General features: G+C 49.8%; 1 protein-coding gene across 1 annotated transcript in view; it reads left to right on the top strand.

Annotated features, from left to right (window-relative positions):
* Ulk4 (unc-51 like kinase 4) overlaps positions 1-19,936 on the top strand; it is a 275,914-nt gene that overhangs the window by 74,640 nt on the left and 181,338 nt on the right. Inside the window, exons 24-30 of the mRNA XM_051202614.1 lie at positions 4,673-4,806; positions 8,739-8,860; positions 9,025-9,081; positions 12,590-12,641; positions 12,739-12,833; positions 18,819-18,870; positions 19,071-19,215. Coding sequence (XP_051058571.1) covers positions 4,673-4,806; positions 8,739-8,860; positions 9,025-9,081; positions 12,590-12,641; positions 12,739-12,833; positions 18,819-18,870; positions 19,071-19,215 — 657 coding nt within the window. The remainder of the gene's footprint in view (positions 1-4,672; positions 4,807-8,738; positions 8,861-9,024; positions 9,082-12,589; positions 12,642-12,738; positions 12,834-18,818; positions 18,871-19,070; positions 19,216-19,936) is intronic.

Raw genomic sequence — 19,936 nt, 5'->3', positions numbered from 1 at the left:
GGGAGGATGGGGGAGAGGTCCTGCCTGGCTTCCCTTTGATCTGTCAGCTCGGGACTGTTCTGGGATGGAGGCCTTGGGAACATGGCGGCGGTAATAGCTGAGGGACCAAGGGAATGAAGGGGACTCAGGCTGCACTGTCCCTCACATGGGCCCGTCCCCCCCCCACCGCGGTTCTCCAGGCAGGACGCCTCCTGTTTACTCTTTGGAGTCTAATTAGGCTTGTGTTAATTCTTTAAAACTTACGTTACCGCGATGTCCAGTGGTTCTTGGTTGTGATAGAGAACTCAGAAGAGCGAGGCTGCTCCATCTCAGCAGATGAGGGAATTAACAAGTCACTTTTGAATATTGCCCGTGGAAATTGTAGTTGCTGCAGCGTTCAGGGATGGGGCAGGAAATGTCCTTGACAGTAAACACACCATCACCTTGGCCTTGGCAGTTTTACATTTGATACGCAGCCACTGTGGATGTAAATGGCTGAGGCTCCATGCCCCAGGGTGTCCAGTGGGTGTTGTTACAGCCAGTACTGATGGTGTGGGATCCTGGGAGCCGTAGTCATTGATTTACCTGGAGTCCTCATTAGGTTTCGATAAGGAAGGCAGGGAAAGGCTGGTTCTGTGTTAATTGTGAACATATTTTGGTAAAAGAAGACCCCTCAGTGACAGAACACATCTATTTTCATGTATCTGTATAAAACCCTTCAAAAGTAGGACCCAAAGGATGATACCCAATTGATTATCTGGGGCGGGTGGACAGGGGTGAGCGGAGGGATCACTAACCTCCACTCACCTGTTTTTAGGCAGTTACACTAAGTGTGATGATTTCAGTGTGAAGGGACCATAGTAGCTCAGGGCTCTAAATACTTTGTCCCCAGGTGGTGGGGCCAGTTTGAAGGCTTGTGACAGGCAAAGCATCCTTCCCCTGGTTCTGGCCTAGCTTCCTGCCTCCTGTGAGCGGGGAGAGCTGTCTCCAGCGCCTGTTGCTGTGAACTCTGCCCTGCCGTCTCTACTGTGTGGGGCTCTCTGACACCAGGTGCCCAGATGAGGAAGGTCACTAAGCGGTGGCGGTGGCACTCCTGTAATTAAAAACACATCCAAGCCAGGTAGGGGAACAACATTAGCAATGGCAGTAACTGGTATCAGGCAGTCATAAAGGACTAAGGGGAGGGCTTTTGAGGGGTCTCAGCAGGTGAAGACACTGGCCCCCAAAGCCTGATGATCAGAGTTTAGTCCCTGGGGCCCACATGGTGGAGGGGAGAGCAGATCCCTGCAAGTTGTCTTCTGAGCTCTACACATGTGCTGTGGCTTGTGTGTAGCTGTGCCCCACACCCAGATGATCAAAACAAACAAACAAACTTTACAGGACCCTCGAGACAGTAAGATTGATTCTTTTTCTAGACTTGGAAGTTTGACTTTGTTCTCAGAGAGAGGGAGAGAAAGAGAAGGAGAGGGGGGGGAGAGAGGGGAGGAGGGAGAGAGGGGAGGAGGGAGAGAGGGCGAGCGCTGAGGTGGACAGTGGCTGGCATTTGTTGCCTTTGCCCTGCAGCCCAGGCGCTATGCTGTGTCTGTAAGAGTTGACAAGGAGAGCACACACTATGGCACCATTAAAGCTGCTGTTTGTACGGAGCAGTGCCCCCCCCCCCTTTCCTGGCCCCTGCCGCTTCACCAGCAGCAGCTGAGCCCGAGCATGTCATCTTGTCTGTCTGTCTGTCACTGATGGACACTTCCCAACCTCAGCCTGCCATAACCTTTATGGCACTTGGTGGATATTTGTTCTGAGTCCTGTCATCACCATCATCTCTCGATGGTCTGGATTGCAGCCCTTTTCTGTGACGTCAGCTCTCGCATCCATCTACCTTGGAGCTGAGCCATCAGCACCCGACAGGAATGACATGACAGCCCCCAAATGTCCACCCATTTCTTCAGATTGAGTGTGGCAAGTGATAAAATGCACCTTCAGCATCTCTGGGTGTGACTGGTACTTCAGAGGATGGATACTCCTCCAAGTTCACGGTGAGGTGTGCAGTGAGCTGGGTGTGAGAGCCTCCTGAGGGATCAGACTTCCTGGAGGCTTTCTCCCCCCCCCATCCCCTCCCCTGCTTTGATCTTAAAAAGAAAGGTTTTCTTAAAGAAATATTTACTCTGGATAATTAGTTAACTGTGTGGGAAAATTTATTTTCTATGCTTATACAAAAGTTAATTCCAGATGGATTAAAGAATTCTTTCCCCCAAAGAAACCACAACCAGCTGGAAGAGAAAAGAAAGCAGAGAAGCAAATGCTTAGCTTGCTTTTGTATATCCTGGAAAATTTCCTATCCCTTAAAACCCATAGGCAAAGCAGCGGGTATTCCCGCAGAGAACCGGGGTTCAGTTCCCAGCACCCACGTGGCGCCTGGAACGGAAAGCGGGGTGAGGTTGTGAGGCCGGCCTTCATGTCCTAAGCATTCCACAACTTCCCTAAACAGCGCCACCCAGCACTTGTGGGGACATTTCTCCATGTACATGTGTGATGCACATGTCTGCCTTTGGGCACATGTAGATGTGGTTGTGTGTGCATGTGTGTGTACTTGCATGTGTACACATGTGTGTGCAATGCAGTATGGGCATGAGTGCGTGTGTGCGTGCGTGCTTGTGTGCGTGTGCGTGTGCATGTGTATGTGTGTGTGTGTGTAGGCCCAAGGCTGAGGCACTAGGCTGACTCAATCAATCAATCCCAGAGCTCCTTTGGTAGGGCTAGACTTTGGATCCCATCTTGGCCCTCTGAGGCTGGAATTGCAGGCGGGTCACTACGCCCCCTTGGCGTAGTCTCTGTGGGATCTGAATCTGGTCTCCTTGCTTCCACAGCGTGTGCTTTGCCTACTGGACGGTCTCTCCGGTTCTCCCCCCTGGAGCCTCCGGTCACCGGTATTAAGTCCCGAGTTTCTAACGCCTGTCAACTCTTTCTTGCCCAGTGCATCAGGCACCTGTACGTTAGTCATGCTCACCTGGAAGGCAGCCAGCTGTGGTTTGCAGTCCTGCTCACTGGACGGTGTCTCCCAAAGGCCACATTTGATTGGGTCTGAAGTGTGTTGTGTCTGCCCACTCAACACACAGACTCTGGATCTCAGCAAACAGAAGGCTGTTTTCTTATTTGGTCACTCTGCAGTAGGCTTTCAAAAGGTGTCTGCATCTCAGATGAAGGAAAGATACTTTACACTTCAGCAATTAAACAGCACATCATTAAATTTTGTGAACAATTTAGATTTTAGAGAAAAATTGAACCCTTAAAGATATGTAATAATGTAATTTTGTACACGCTGTGGACTTGGGGGTCAGTGCTGGGATTAAAGGGGTGAGCCACCACTGCCCAGCTTTGGGGGACAGTTTTTCTTTTTATTCTCTGACTACCAAAAGCTAAGCTTTGGCCTGTCTCTACATCTGGAATAGCCATTATTAGGGGGCTTTCCAAGGCAGGCGGAAAAACTCACTTTGAAGTTAGTCCGGTCTTCATGGGTATTTGGGTGGGCCTGGCCCGGGTGTTCTCCCTACGTTCCAGAGGCAAGTGTCAATGTGGTCTGCAGAAGTCTGATACAGGCTGCTACAGACTGGGGTCCTCTGGGACCCGTATTCAAAGTCAGGGGGATAGAAAGAGCAAATATGGAACCCAAGGAGCCTGGGGGTGGGGGTGGGCCACCGGAAAAGGTTGGTGCTGCTTTATGTGAATGTCAGTGGAGGAAAAAGACGCCTCTCCCTAAGGTACACCATGCAAGACCAGGTAGACAGGTAGTACCTTTGTGAAGGGGTGACAGCAAATCAGACTCACGACAACCGTGGGCTCAGCTCATGATTCTGCTGACAGGACACACAGGCACCAGCCTAAAGGAAATACTGATACATATTAACTTAAAGTTGGGGATCTCTGTTAAAAACAGAGTTAAAAACAAATAACGATTCAAATCAAGTTGTAGACCAGGGAAGACACTTGCCACACAAATAATTCCCCAAAGGGCCAGAGAGTCCAGGAGAAAAGCAAACGTGACTTAATGGGCCCTTCACATATGTATCTATTCACACACACGTTCAGTCAACTGGCTGACTGGCTGCTTAGTCAACACACAAGAAGATGCTGAGCTTCATGAGTGATCAGGACAGCTCATGGCACATCTGTCTCACGTGCGTGCCTGTGTGTGTGTGTGTGTGCGCGCATGCACGCGCGCACACACACACATGCACAGCAGACATCTTACACTAATGAATGGAGATGTGCAAACGTAACTGTTGCTTTGGGTCCGTGTCCATAGTTTCCCAAAAGAACTGAGTTCATTTGAAAGGCCGGGACTTCCAACCAAGTTTTAATATTAATGACCAACCAAAGGGCTGGCTCTCCCTTGATCCTGGGACACCGAGAGCCTCTTGTGTGCAGATGTCTTGGTTGGCCACCATCTGTCACTTAGAGAATGTGTCTTTGCATTGGGCAAAGGCGAATGGCATCAGGGTGGTGTTTACCACACAGGCAGAGACCTTTAAAACAGCCTTTGATGCTGCATAATTGTCTGAGCTTGAGCTTGTAAAGCACGGCTGACTAAGCCTGGCCCATCAGCCTGGCTAGGATCACAGCTCCTGCCTCAGTGGCATCTGAGACGGACGCGGCATCTATCTGGTCGTGAGCAGTGACCTTTGCCCGGTGCTCTTTGCAGGCTGGTGATGTACATTGAGAGAGACAGCAGGAAGACATCGCCAGGCAAGGAGCTGCAGGCCGGGAGTGAGTACCTGGCCAGGTGCCTGGGCCTCCTCATCCAGCACATGGTACAGGAGCCACCGCGGATCCTAGGTAAACCACAGCCACCTTCTGCAGGCCCGTAGCTGTTTATTTACCTCTGCGGGTGGCTCTGGCGTCCCCTGTTCTTCATTCTTGTTCTCTTCTGTTTTAAAATAACTTTAAAGGTTAACTGCTTGGGAACTTGTATGTTTTGAACACGTTCCCCCCTCAGCCCTCCCTTCCCCTCCCATCTGCCCCGCCCTTTGGCCTCTCCCTCTTCTGTGTGATCTTTCAAGCCTCCCCCTCCTCCTTTGTTTCCCAATCAAGCCTGGCTTGCATTGCCCAGTCGGCCTTGCCTTGCGTTTGGGGCTCTTAGGTGTGATCAGCCCACCAGGATATTTCAATAAAACAAAACTGTTACGAGCAGTTTTCCCGCCAGCTTGGTCCCAGAGCCACATCAGCCCCAAATAACGCACAGGGACTCCATATTAGATGTAAAGCTGTTTGCCTGTTGCTAGCGTTTCTTATTGGCCGGCTCTGTCTTAAATGTTAGCACATTTCTATTCATCTAAGTGTTTCCACGTGGTCTTACCTTACCGGAGAGAGGGCCTGGACCTCTGCTCTCTTGGTCCTACATGTTGACTCTCCTCTATCTGTCCCTGAATCTTCCTTGTCTCCTAGTCCCTCCTATCTTGCCTTCCTATTGGCCAACAGTGCTTTATTCATTAGCCAACAAGAGAAACATATTTACAGAATGGCATCTCCCATCATCTCTTTTCTCTCTAAAATAAAAAGAAGGGTTTTAACCTTAGCATAGTAAAATATATAACAAAACATTTATCAAATAAGAATCACAGTTAACAATATTTAGTCCATTAACATTTAGCAAAATTTAAAGAAAATATTTCATCATCTATCCTATCTTTGTGTGTCTAAAGTCTATGTATCTTTAATCCTAACTAAGGAAAACTATAACCATAACTATCTGTCTTCAACTCCATCAAAGACCACAGAGGGATAATATATAAACTCTAGTAATGATAGAGACAACTCACTACCTGGTCAGTCACCGGAAGTTCTTCTGAAAAGTTCCATCTTCAGCCCATAGGTCATAGTGTGTCTAGCAGACTCCTCAGCAAAGCAGGAAACTTTAAACTGTCCACCTGTACTAGCAGTTTGTCAGTCACTTTTCTCTGTGTCCTGCAGGCTGTCTGGCAGACTCTTCCATGAAGCAAGAACCCTGTAGCAATGTCCATCTCATATCAGCAGTCACTTTTCTGTGGGTCCTGCATGTGCAGTTTATACAGCATAAAGTCAAACAGTCTGGACAAGAGCAGTATCTTGCTCAAATGGCTAGTCTTGCCATATTGGAAGTAAACTCCATAATAAGTTTCTTCGATGTCTATCTTCCTTTCTGACGCAGGTGGTGTTGCCAGGAGCAGTTATGTCTCACTGTTAAGAAAAACCCTAAACCGTTTTAAATGCCATATTCTGTAGTCTTTGAAAGGTTTGAAGAATGCCTATTCATCTCCGTATATCTAGAAATCCTAACTAACTTAACTATAAGTTTTGACTATTATAGGTAACTATCTATAATCTGCACTAAATTATACATTTCTAAATGAGCTATATAAACACAATACCTAAACAAGGAGAAATATACATATCACAAAATTGACCTTAAATTTGTATCAATAAATGAAAATCCACTCCAAAACAAGGTATTCATTTCTATACCATAATCCCCTTTTTACATTTAAAGAGATTGGTTGGAGTCATTAACCATTTATAACCAACCCCATTTAAATGAAAACAAACATTTATAAATAATATTTGGGAATTTGGGCATCGTTCTTTCTAAACTGCTTCCTCATGGTAGGGGGCTCTGTCGTCAGGGGGATCCTAAGAAGACACAGAAATCGTAGCAGTAGTGGTCTGCAAGGCTGCCTTGTCCCAGCTGTTTTGAATGTTGGATCACCAGGAACGCTGTTTCAGGGGGTCTTGCTTGATCAAACCATGTTAGTCTGGAAGGAATCCACAGCTTTTTATTTTCTGTGGAAACAAAAATAGAAGTTCTTTTCTCCAATAACCTGTCCTGAGACTTAAATTTGGAAGTCGAAACATTTTTAAAATATATAAATTGGATTAATTTAGCAGCATTGATAATCAAGTGTATTTCTCGGGAACACATGGCTTCAAGACTTACATTTGCCTAGTGTGCTTCATAGGATTGAGATGTGTCACATTTGGGTGTTCCCTGAGGTGGACGGTTTCAGTTAGGGTTTCTATGGCTGCGAAGAGAGTCCATGAGCACATCAGCTTCTACGCAGAGAGTATTTAATTAGTGCCATTATCATCATGGCAGGAAGCATGGTGGAATGCAGGCAGACATAGTGCTGGAGAGGTGGCAGGCAGCAGGAAGAGACTGCCAAGCTGGGCCTGGCTTGAGCATCTGAGACCTCAAAGCCCGCCCTCAGTGACACACTTCCTGCAACAAGGCCACACCCACTCCAACAAGGCCACGCCTCCTAATGGTGCCCCTCCCTATGAGCCTGCGGGGGCCATTTTCACTCAATCCATCACCATGGCAACTTAAGAGAATTATGAAGTGGAAACCAGGACATGGTCAGTCTGTGCTCGGCTCACATGTGTGAAGCCTTGCGTCCATCCCCAGCACTGCGTGGTGGACTGTGGTAATGCCACCACCGCCCTGTAATCTGGCATATGGGTGGTAAAGGCAGGAGATCAAAGTTCAAGGTTACCCTTAGCTACATACTGAATTCTCAAAATAGAGAAAATAAAACCCCAAACAAAAACCATGTCCAACAGCAATAGCTCAGTACTGGATCTCATATGGTCAGTTTGAGTGAATTCTTTCTGCCCGTATATGCACTTGATCCTAACCAAAAGACTGAAAAGTGGTCTGCCCATATCTTAAGAAATAATTTTTCTTGAAATTAGAGCCCTAAATATATTTATTATTATTAGTATTATTAAAGGAATCTTTAAGGTGTGTATGTCCTTTCTTTGGTTGGATTTGTTGTGGTTGTTGTTGTTTGAGACATGGTCTCGTTATGTAGCTCAGGCTGGCCTAGGACTCTGAGATTCATCTGCCTCTGCCTCTCTTGAGTGTTGGGATTTAAGGTGTGTGACATCAGACCATTTGTTGTTGCTGCTGCTGGTTGTTTTTTGTTTCACTTTGTTGAGACAAAGTTTGGGTTGCAATTGATCCCACTATGTAGCAGAGGCTGGCTTTGAACCCCTGATTTTGTGCCTCCATCCCTCAAGTGCTAAAATTTCAGATGTACAGCACCATATCCAGAAGCAGTTAGGTTTAAGTTCCTAATATGAAACCTTAAAAAGTCTGATGTCACAGATTTTGGTGGTTTGGCTCGTTTGAGGAAGTATCTTTGATGTTAGAGCGTGTAGGGAAGATCTGCAGAGGATGCTAATTGCGCCGAAGGAAATGCCTCGCTTGTTATTTTTGGAGATTAAAAGTGACGTGAGGAGGGTTCAGGGCTGCCCTGGCTCCTTTCCCTTGTGACCCCAGCAGGCTCTAACCTGGAAGTGTTGAGCACATTAAATTTGATTCAAGCCATCTTCGCGGAGATGCTTCAGAAGTAAAAGGAAAGACAAGGCTCTCATAACTGCCAGTAACTGTTTCCTATAATCAACTGGGAAACATTTTCCGTCTAACGATGGAAAAGACAGCACCTCACAATTAGCCAGCAAAAATGTTGGAAATCGGTGGTGGAGGCGTCAGAATGACCCTCAGCTACATATTGAGTTGGAGGCCGGCCTGAGCTACATGAGACCCTGTCTCAAAAAAAAAAAAAAAAAAAAAAAAAAAAAAAAGAAACGTGTGAACAACAAGGCTCGGTGGCTACTCACACCTGAAGTCGGAGGCGAATTACCTCACCTGCTGGGTTGTGATGGAGCCGCGGCCAGAGGTTCCTGTCCCTCTGCGGCCTCTCAGCTCCATACCTCCCCGATGTGCTTCACAGGTGACATTCTCAATGCCCTGGCCAATGTGTCTGGGCGGAAGCATCCGTCCACAGTCCAGGGGAAGCAGCTGAAGATGTATCTACCCATGATGCCTGTGGTGCTCCACCTCGTCATGTCTCAGGTATCCCCGTCTGGGTCTGGGGAAGATGTCGCACACGCACACACTGGCCGCATCCCTGCCCCCTGGAGTGGAGCCACCCCTGCTGGGATGGCTCTTCCCCTTTGTCTTTGAGTAAGTTTGCCCGTGGCTGTTGGGATCTAATCCAGGGAACCCTCGCCCCTCAGGTGTTCCGGCCTCAAGTCGTGACGGAAGAGTTCCTGTTCAGCTATGGGACTATTCTTGTGAGTAGCAGGGCTCCTGTCTGGCTAACAGTGCTGCCGTTGCTGCGGGCTGTGGGACAGGCTGTGAGAAGGAAGGGATTAAAGGTCTAAATGGCATTTGTTTGTAGGGAAGTGACCTTTTTACATTTTTATCTGTTCACTGTGATAAAATTTGACATTTGGGGAAAATGCATTCTCTCCTGATAATGTATTTTGTTCAGGGACAGCCCCTCATAGGGTATAAAAAGCCCACATAGACACTCGGTAGACACCAAGTCATGGACTTGAGAGGACCTGGGTAAGCGTGGGGCCGGAATTGCTGCGATTAAACTTGGGCTCTCGTCCAGCCACACACTGGCTGTCTGTGATGACCCTTTGTGAGGTTAAACTCAGCTTTGCTCCTTCCTTAACTTGACTTTGACAACGTGAGAAGACGTGGAAACCAAGTGAGTGCGCTACTTTCCACTCTGGTTCTGCACACACGTGTCTTCCGGATGATTCTGTGGTCCAGGAATACAGGGTGTGCTGAGGGTGTGTTGTGGTGTGATGAGGGTGTGTTGTGGTGTGATGTGGGTGTGTTGTGGTGTGATGTGGGTGTGTTGTGGTGTGATGAGGGTGTGCTGAGGGTGTGATGTGGGTGTGTTGTGGTGTGATGAGGGTGTGCTGAGGGTGTGATGTGGGTGTGTTGTGGTGTGATGTGGGTGTGTTGTGGTGTGATGTGGGTGTGTTGTGGTGTGATGAGGGTGTGCTGAGGGTGTGATGTGGGTGTGTTGTGGTGTGATGTGGGTGTGTTGTGGTGTGCTGAGGGTGTGTTGTGGTGTGATGTGGGTGTGTTGTGGTGTGATTGGGTGTGTTGTGGTGTGATGTGGGTGTGTTATGTTGTGATGTGGTGTGTTGTGGTGTGATGTGGGTGTGATGAGGGTGTGTTGTGGTGTGATGTGGGTGTGTTGTGGTGTGATGTGGTGTGTTGTGGTGTGCTGTGGGTGTGTTGTGGTGTGATGAGGGTGTGCTGTGGGTGTGTTGTGGTGTGCTGTGGGTGTGTTGTGGTGTGATGTGGGTGTGTTGTGGTGTGATGTGGGTGTGTTGTGGTGTGATGTGGGTGTGTTGTGGTGTGATGTGGGTGTGTTGTGTTGTGATGTGGTGTGTTGTGGTGTGCTGTGGGTGTGTTGTGGTGTGATGAGGGTGTGTTGTGGTGTGATGAGGGTGTGTTGTGGTGTGTTGTGGTGTGATTGGGTGTGATGTGAGGGTGCTGAGGTCAGATAAGCCATGGAAAAGTTAGTCACTTCGCTAGGCACTTGGAGCCTGACCTTGACATCCACGAGAAGCCCTTAGTAAGACTCACAGAGCCCCACGGACGGAGTACAGTACCGTTTCATTGTGGATGAGCAAAGGTCGCTCGCTGCTCATGAGTGAGAAGGGGTTTTCTAGAAGGTTCATCCTGGAGGATAAGGGTGATGTTTCTCAAACACACACTGAGTGACATCTGAGGTCAAGTATCATGGCGGCCACGAGGGGCTCCGGCACTTAGTTTTGACTTTATCCTCGTGCTACGAATCCTGAAGTCTAGAAAATTCCTGCCGCGGGCTGTGCTTTTCCCTGCATCTGCAATCCTTGCACTGGTCACCGTCTGTCTTTGCACATTTTCTGTCTCGTAGCAACGGCAGAACACACGTGTCCAGGTCTAGAACAGCCTTGGTCCCTGTAGCCCGCTACGGAGTGCTTTGCAGTGTCGAGTAGACACACGTGGCCTGTGTTTCTAAGCTTCTCTGCCCCCCCCCCTCACTGCCCCCCCCCCCCCGCTCCCTCCCTCCTCCTGACTCTTCTCAGGTTTTTGCCTGCAGTGAGCTCACTTGCATAAGTGTCCTTCCTGGGGAGGCGGAGGCCTCTGTGGACTTGCAGGAGTTCAGGGAGGGAGACCTGCTCGGGCTCAGAGACAAGGCCAGAGGCCACACTGGGGAAGGGCCTCCTCGCTCCTCCAGGAACGGGTCTGCTGCTTGTTGGTCCTCTGTAGGGATGCCTCCCTCCGTGCAGGTGTGTGTGGAGAATTGAAAACAACTTGCCTGGTTCTCTATGACAAAAACCTCCACGTTTCTTTGCCTTTGGTTCTCAGGAGGGAGTTTAAACAAATAGAATGGTGAACATTGTATTTTGAGATGGCCCGGTGGTTAAAAGCGCTTGTAGCCAAGCTTAATTGATCTGAGCCCCAGGAGAAGGAGAGGCCGGACTCCTGCAAGTTGTCTAAGTGCACACGTGTGTGCATAGGTGTGGGCACACGCATGCGTACACACACCGTGAACTCAGGGTGTCTGGCTTGGTGGCAATCTCCTTTACCTACAGAGCTACCTCACCTCCACGTCTCTTCTCAAAAATATGTAGACGCTTCTTTCTGAATTTTTAGTTTGGCATCAAATTAGTAATCATTTTAGAAATTATGTCTCATTTTGGAAAGTTGTGAATATTTCAACCAAGTCACACTAGAAAGCTTCTGTTCTCCCCTGTGCAATGTGTTAAAGTCCTTTAAAACCCTTGCTTGCTGGTGATCTGAAGGGGATGAGCTTTTGAATTTCTGCGTTTTGAAGAACTCCGGTTTCCTGGATTCTCGGGTTTTGTTTTTGACAGACACCTTCACCTTCGATCTCTCCTCCTTCCCACTGAGCAAAAGCATGTGCAGGCTTGGGGAGCCCAGCCACTTGTGACAGGGGTTTTCTCCCGGGATTCCCCCATGGTCACATATTTATGAGTAAGGTGCTCACACACATGAAATAAATATTAAAAAGTTAGAATGTTTCTTTTAAATTAAGTATGTATATATATATATGTGTGTGTGTGTGCGCGTACATGTATGTGTATGTATTTATGTGTGGGTGTGTGCACATGTATGTATCTGTGTGTGTGGATGTGTGCACATGTATCTATGTATTTATGTGTGTGGGTGTGTGCACATGTATGTGTATGTATCTGTGTGTGTGCACATGTGTGTGTATATATCTCTGTGTGGGGTGTATGCACATGTATGTATCTGTGTGTGTGTACATGTATGTGTATATATTTATGTGTAGGTATGTGCACATGTATGTGTCTGTGTGGTGTGTGCACACGTATGTGCATGTATCTATGTGTGTCTGGTGTGCACATGTATGTGTATATCGGGGGGGGGTATGTGCATGTGTATGTATCTGTGTGTGTGTGTTGTGCACATGTGAGTGCAGGTACCTGTGGAGCCCAGACGAAGGTGTCAGATCTGGAGCTAGAGTTAGCTGTGAGCCATCTTTGGGTGCTAGGAATTGAACTCTTACCCACTCAGCCACTTTTCCAGATATATGAAAGGTATGCTATATGTATATACTATGTATAGAGTTTGTACAAGCACGTTTTTAACTGATTGCAACGTTTAATGTTTGTATATATTATTTAATTTTTTTCCCATGAGTTTAAGAATCAAATATGTGTTTTTAGGCAAAATGTTAACTATTCAAGTTTTCCTTCAGAGTTATTGAAACCCGTTTATGGAACACTGCTTCCTTTTCAGAGTCACATTAAGTCCATTGACTTGGGAGAAACAAACATAGACGGAGCCATAGGTGAGCGGACGCAGTGGGTGTGAGCGGACGCAGTGGGTGTGTGTGAGCCATGAAGGCCACCGGTGCACACCTGCGCTAATGACCTGTGTGACCCTAGGGCTGGCGGCGTCGGAAGAGTTCATCAAGATCACCTTGTCGGCATTTGAAGCGGTGATTCAGTACCCCGTTCTGCTGACCGACTACCGCTCTACGGTCAGTTTCTGGGAAAGCCCTCGGCCGTTGACTTGATAATCCTGTGTTCACGTTGTGCCAGATCGTCAGTACCATGGAGGAACCGTTCACAAAGGCAGGGGCACCCTTGCACAGTGGGTTCCAGTTTCGTTGGCTGGAGAGGTTTTGCAGGCACCGAGGACGTGCCGACTCTGCCGCGCAGGGGTTTCTGGCACTCCTGGTTCCTCCCGTGCTCCAGGTCCCGCGCTCCAGGTCCCGCCCAAGCAGCCGCTGACTGGGTTGTTCTCTTCTGAAGTAGGAAGGCACTGTAGACGGTTTGCTTGTGTTTTCTCTCCACACCCACACTGCTGTTATGTTTCCTGACCCCTGTAGACGGGGGTCCCACTTGGTGACGTGTTTGTTTACATTTGTTTCACAGTTGCTAACACCAGCATCCGAAGACAGCCTTTCTCTACGGTGTCAGTGACACAGTGCTTCTGGCTCAGTGGTCCTGTGTCTGTGAGACTGCTTTGTTGGGGCCCCGCGTGTCCTTCCTCTCAAAGCCTTCTATGTGCACGCCTCCCTCCTCGGATGCCTGGTGCTGGTCTCTGTCAGGAGCCTACTGTCCTCATTGAGACCCTGTCTAAGCACAGGCTTCTCTGAGGACGCGCTCTTCCGCGTCCTGGGAGTGATGTGTGAACAAGGTTTGCTGGAAGAGCTGGCGTTCCCGCTCTAGAGTCAGATCCCATCCTTGCCACAGACCCACCCACCTACCGGTGGCTCAGTAAGTGCTGGGCTGGCAGGAGCCGGTGACCCCGGCAGCCCTGTGTCACAGTTCATCACGTCCCACTGCAGACTTGTATGTAGAAGTAGGTCTGCAAGCCCCGCCACGTCGTTTCAGGCGTCGGTAATGTTAGGCCTTGGGGCTTTTGTATCTCGTCCCTGTTGTCAGTGATAGAGTTGGGCCACATTCCCGTGCACACCTACCATAACCGGAAGGAGGAGGTCACCTCCCTTCAGCGGTGAGTCCCAGGCCTCCGATTGAGATGTCACTTATGGATCCTGTTGCTTAGTAAACGATAACCCTAGGCCTAATTTGTGCAGACCCAGTGTTTATAAATATCTGTATTGCATTTAAATAGAAATTCAATCAGTGTGTTTTTTAATCATGAAAACAGGAGTGTAATTGCCGCCACAGCCTCGATTGTGATAGAAAAGACATCTCGCAACTCACCACTTTATAAAAAATGATCCCTAGTGCCGCAGCTCATGGGGAATCTTCTAATTATCTCTTCTTGGGCATGGCTGGAATGCTTGAGGAAAAAGACCTGTACCCCAGGGAGCCTCTGTGATTGTTTTAGATTTCAGTACATACCTCCTTCAAGGCTCCTGGTCGATAACCTGCTTACAGGGAAGCAGCTGACTGTGTTTAACTCTTGCTGAGCTGGGAGCCTGCCCAGGAGCTTCTGCGGGGGTGTCTGAGCCCTTTACCCCAGAGCCTGCCCAGTTTCCCAAGGAGGGGTCACTTAGGACAAGGCAGCACCAGGCCTGCCCTGATTGCCAACGGGGAACTGTGGAACTTTCTAGATCAGGCTCCCTGTGGGCGTGTCTGTAGGGATTGTCTTCATTGCGGCCACTGTGGGGGGTCGGGGAGAGCAACCCTGGGGAGGGGTCACCATTCCTGGGTCTGTGTCCTGGGAAAGTGAGGGTGAGCTAGCTCAAATCAGCATCGGGAAGGAGGAGGGAGTGGCCCCCGGCCTCAGGTTTGGGTGTTCCTGCGATCTTCCAGGAACGGGAAACACTGGTTAGTTCTAATCCAGGCTTCGGGGTAGGACGTCAGTCTAGAGGGACCGTGTCCGGGATCCTGACAACTTCTGTCAGCAGCCCAGAAGCTCCCACCTGAGTGGGATGAGGTGCCCTTCCTGGCTGACAGCGACGAGACTTTCAGCAAAGGTTAAGTGCAGCTAGTGGTTTTCTAAACTTCTCTCTTACCCCTCCTCTCTGGCCCCTGTAACTTGAGACAGTTTGGAGCTCCTTTTACCTGTATTAAAGTTCTTGTGAACCAGACCTTTAAAGGAAGGCTGTGGAGTGCAGTGAGTTGAGGCATGCTTGCTTTCTTCCGCTCTCATCCAGCCTGGGCCTGTAGGGGGATGGCATGTGCGCACGCGTGTGCGTGTGTATGTGTATGTGTGTGTGTGTGCGCGCATGTACGCGCACACACACACTTCTAAGAAAGATAGAGAGCAGGCTCAAGGTATACAGGGCATAGTATGCAAAGGGGACCCTCAGGGTGTGGGCAGCCTTAGGCAGTCTGTTGATTTGTGTCTGATTGTGTAAGAATGCAATTCTTCTTTTTGGGCGTTTCTCTGTGTATCTCTGTCTGTCCTGGAACTAGCTATTATGGACTAGGTTGGTCTCGAACTCACAGAGATCCGCCTGCCTCTGCCTCCCAAGTGCTGGGATTAAAGGCGTGTGCCACCACTGCCCAGCTAAGAATGTATTTGTTTTTTAACTGAGTGTGCAAGGGGATTTAAGTGTTACTCAGGATGAGAAGTGTCTGCTAGAGGCAGAGGGTGTGGGTGGGAGTGTGTACGGCTCTGCTTGGCCTGGCATCCTGTCCCTTGGGAGAGCTGATTAAGAAAGGACTCCTGAACAGGCTGTCCTAAGGTCGGAGCCACTTGCCCAGAATGATCTTGCCCGGGAGCCGAGGAGTGATATCGTGGGCATTTTGGGGTGTGTAAGGTGGTGGCTTCTCATATGTAATCATGGAGTGTTACGAGTAAGGTTTTCCCCTCCCGCCGCTGGTCCCACAGCTGCACCAGCCCCAAATAACACACTGAGACTCTGTATTTGATATAATGCTGTTGGCCTGTTACTTGTTTCTTATCGGCTAGCTCTGTCTTAATGATTAACCCATTTCTATTAATCTAAGTATTTCCACGTGGTCTCATCTTACCGGAGAGAGGGCCAAGACCTCTCTGTTCTCTTAGGTCTCTCCATGCTGACTCCTCCCTACTCCTTCCTCGAATCCTCCTTGTCTCCTAGTCCCGCCTATCTTGCTTTCCTATTGGCCACCAGTGCTTTATTCATTAACCAATCCCAGAAACATATTTACAGAATGACATCTCCCATCAATGGAGGTGCGGAATTAGGTGCACAAGTTGTTTTTATGCTCTGCCCGAGGAAAGGCTAGTTAGAGGCGAGGGCTGCTGTGCTCAGAGAAACGCCGAGGGTGGGTGGTGGATTACCATCTGAACCACTCAAGCCTGATGTCACCTCACCTCGTGGAGACGTCTCTATCTCAGTGACCCTTTGTTAGACACACTGGTGACACCGGTCCTTTCAAAGTGTGTGTGGATTGTGAGGACCGCCACCTATCCCCGTGTGGGACAGGGCCGAAAGCCCAGCCAACCCTGCAGAGTGGTTTTACTGGCACTGGACATTGATTCCTTTCGAACTTTCCTTCTCACGATGCTTCCTTACAAATAGGCACTACAGTGCGTGCAGCTCCAAGGAAAACCACCACCCTGGATTGTCGGTTGGTGGCACGCTTGCCCCGGTGCTGGGTCCATGCCGCCACACACTGCGCTCCTCTTTGTCCGAATGACGTGCCGCCGTGGCCTCAGCACCCTGTGCCGCTGCCTGTTTCCCGTCAGCGCCTGGGGGTGTGGGTGGGAGGAGGGACGAAAGCAAGAGCTTGCGGGGTCACGGCGAAGGGCCAGGCCGCCTCCTTGTCCGGTACCTTCTGGACGGTGCCTCTAGATAACTGTTCTGACTCTGCCTGGGGCATTTTCAAATGAACACACCTAGTACTTCCATCTGCAGAACTGTACCACCAGAAAACAGTGACGGAAGAAAGACCAAGTGGCCAGGCCGGCCCACGGCCAGGTCATCAAGTGGCTCCCACGGCCGGGCTGCCACAGGCTCTAAAGGACCTCTGGTGTGATCCCGAGTGGCTGTGTATTTCTGAGGACCAGAGTCAAGCCACTGAGTCACACATGCCTGCCCTTCCCAGGAACCCTAGCTCACCGGCCCTTCATCGCTTACGTGTGTGCACGTGTGTGTGTGCACATGTGTGTGCACGTGTGTGTGCCCATACTATAGGTGATTTAGCACTGAGTAACTGCTGTGTTCTGAGAGTATCGGTGTGAGTCCGTCGGCTCATCTACATAATTTACTTTGTGTTTGTGTGAGCAGTGTGGCTGACGGTGTTAGCACAGGGGTCACGTGATCATGTGTCGGTTGCCACATCCTTCAACCAATATCGTCTCCAAAGTAGAGACAAAGATGCTTGAGAAACGTCTGCAAGATTGCTTGTTGAACATTGTGTGTGTGTGTGTGTGTGTGTATGTTTGTGTGTATACAACTCCAGGGACCAAAAACATTTCCTTGGCCCTGCACCCTGAAGATTACAATTACTTAATATTTTAAATTATGTTTTCACATTTTCCTTTTTGCTGGGGTCACTGTATATTAAGGTGCTCATTCTGTCAAAAGAGAAGTGGTCTTTTCCTTTTGGGATCTGAAACACAATGACCTGTTGTGTTGAAAACCACAACTTATGAAATCAGATATTAACAAAAGCTGGCGACCAAATTGCTTTTCTACTCTTCCAGTCCTTTACCGTGAATTGCTGAGTGGACACCCTTTTCTTCACCTAATTAACTTTTTATTCATTTCCTTATTGGTGTGTTGTGTGTGCATCCTTGCAGGGGTACGCACACATGGGTGTGGTGCCCACAGAGGCCACGAGAGGGTGCTAGATCCCCCTGGAGCTGGATTACCGGTGGCTGTGAGTGATTCAACATGGTGCTTGGAACAGAACCCGGGTCGCTCTGCAGGAGCAGAGCTCACAACTGCTGAGGCGTCTCTTCAGCATGCGCGCGCGCGCTTCTGTTTGTAGACTTCTGACAAAGAAATCCATGCATGCGGTAGAGTAGGAGGGCGTAGTCTTCTCATTCACGCATTTCAATTCTCGCCTGCTGCGGGTTTCTCTGCACAGGTTTTCTCACTTGCGAGGGCGGGGTTTGTAGCTGTCCACACTGCTACACTGGTCTTGAGACAGGGAAGAAAAGCAGAATTAGGTTCTCAAAGTATTTGACCACGTGCACAGGGCTGCCAGCAGCCGCCTCCATTCACAGTGGGGACTTCTGTGCCTTCTGCCTTCTCTGGAGAATTGATCCCCCCACCCCCCCCCACCCCGCCAAGTACAATAGTGAGATTTCACCGCCGCGTAATCAGGTCACAGAGGAGTGGAACTGGCGAGTCGTCTGGGTGTGGTGGTGGCGTGGGGCAGCTTTCTGGCTTTCTGTGTTGCGTTCTCATTAATTGTTTGTAGTTTCTGCCTCCTGGCTTTGCATTGCGCGGACTTTGCAGGCCCTGGCCCTGTTTTGTCTGGGTTTGAACTAGCCGCGTTGAAGTGTCATCTCTGAAATCCCACGTGTCTGACGCCACTGGGACTGAGTGATTCTGTGTGTCTGCCGGCTGCGGAGGCTGCTTCGCTTTGGGCATTGCGCTCTTCTTATCTGTTGTCTAGTTCTTGGCCTGCCTCCTTCACAGAGTTTGTGTGAACGTATTTTACACAGCCATGCACCCTCAGTTCCCGGGCTGCAGACAAATTTCCAGCCCTTGCTTCTCCATTAGCTTAAGGGGAGCGCGATGCTTGACAGGATCCAGAATGGCTGCTGGCGGGCCTCTGGATGTCCATGAGGGAACATCTAGACCAGGCTGGCTGACGTAGGAGCACCCACAGGTGGGCGGCACATTCCTCGGGCAGCGTCCTCTGCCAAGCAACCTGAGCACCAGCGTTCATCTCTCTGCTCCCTGACGGTGTTCATGTGATCAGGCCCACCATGGGGAACCGCACCATCACCCCATTGCCCCTCCCCCCCCGTGACCTCTCCCACCCACGTCACCTTTGGCCTTCTTCTCCGCCCTTTGATAGTGATTCTGCTGGTGGACGGATGGGGGCTTGTGCCCATAACCATTTTCCGTACGGCGCTCTGAGCCTCTTGTCCTTTCTTCCAGGTCATCGATTACATTCTGCCACCCTTGGTCTCCTTGGTTCAAAGCCAGAACGGTGAGTGCGACTATGGTACTGAGAATCTGGTACACGTTCTTGGTTTTGTTTTTTGGAGATAACTGGGTGCTGCTGGGGATCTGGGGAGGGCCTGGGGGGACCTGGGCCTCACCACCCTCCTGCCTTGGAGATGAGGACACATCCTGTCTTGACTCTGTCGGCGTGGACTCACGTTCTCGGCATTCTCTCCTTCATTCCAGTGGAGTGGAGGCTCTTCAGCTTGCGGCTGCTCTCCGAGACCACAACCCTGCTGGTGAGCCAGGAGCCAGAGGATGGCGACGAGGAGGCCAGCTGTGATTCCGACAGCAGCCTTCTGGTGCTCCTCAGGGACGAGCTTCTCCCCCAGTAAGCACCATGCTACCCTCTCGCATGGGGATGCTTCTGTCCAGCTGGCCCGACGGTGGGGTCAGGTCTTATGCACGAACGCTCCTGGTCTCCAGCTCGAGAGGTCTAGACACAGGCTGTGGCTGTCCTACTCACTGTGAGGGGCTCAGAAGAGTCTCAGCCTCACTGCACAGCCTCTGTGGGGCGTGGTGTGCTGGGTATGGTACTGTGACACACACCGAAAGGTGTTCCTAGCTGGGGGCGGATGGAGTGCTGGTTAGGACTCAAGATCATGGAACTGAGACTTCTGGCACAAGAAGTCTGGACAAGAGTCTTTCTTTCCTTCCCCCGACTCTTTCTGGAGGGGAGTCAGCAGCCCCGCAGCCCCGGTATCCCCGGCGAACGATAGGAACACAGGGGCATGCTCTTCCTTACCCTTGCTGCCGCGTGGCTCACACAGCAGGGTCACAGCGGCAGATTCCTAGGAGCTGGGGGGGGGGGGTGCTGGCGAACTCTAAATGGAGTCGTGTGGTACAGAGAATCCTGAGTTTGGTCAAACAGAGTATTTCTTGTTTTATTTATTTATTTATTTATTTATTTATTTATTTATTTATTTGAGAGGCTCTCTCTGTGTAAGCCAGGCTTTCCTGGAACTTGCTGTGTCACCCAGGCAGGCCTTGAGTTGACAACTTCAGCGTCACGCTGACGTTGCAGGCCACACCTGTGAGCAGGTCTTCTCCCC

Source organism: Phodopus roborovskii, unplaced genomic scaffold (genome assembly GCF_943737965.1).
Source record: "Phodopus roborovskii unplaced genomic scaffold, PHOROB, whole genome shotgun sequence".
Lineage (NCBI taxonomy): Eukaryota > Metazoa > Chordata > Mammalia > Rodentia > Cricetidae > Phodopus > Phodopus roborovskii.
Note: the sequence above shows the minus strand (reverse complement) of the source record. Positions and strands in the feature narration are given on the sequence as shown.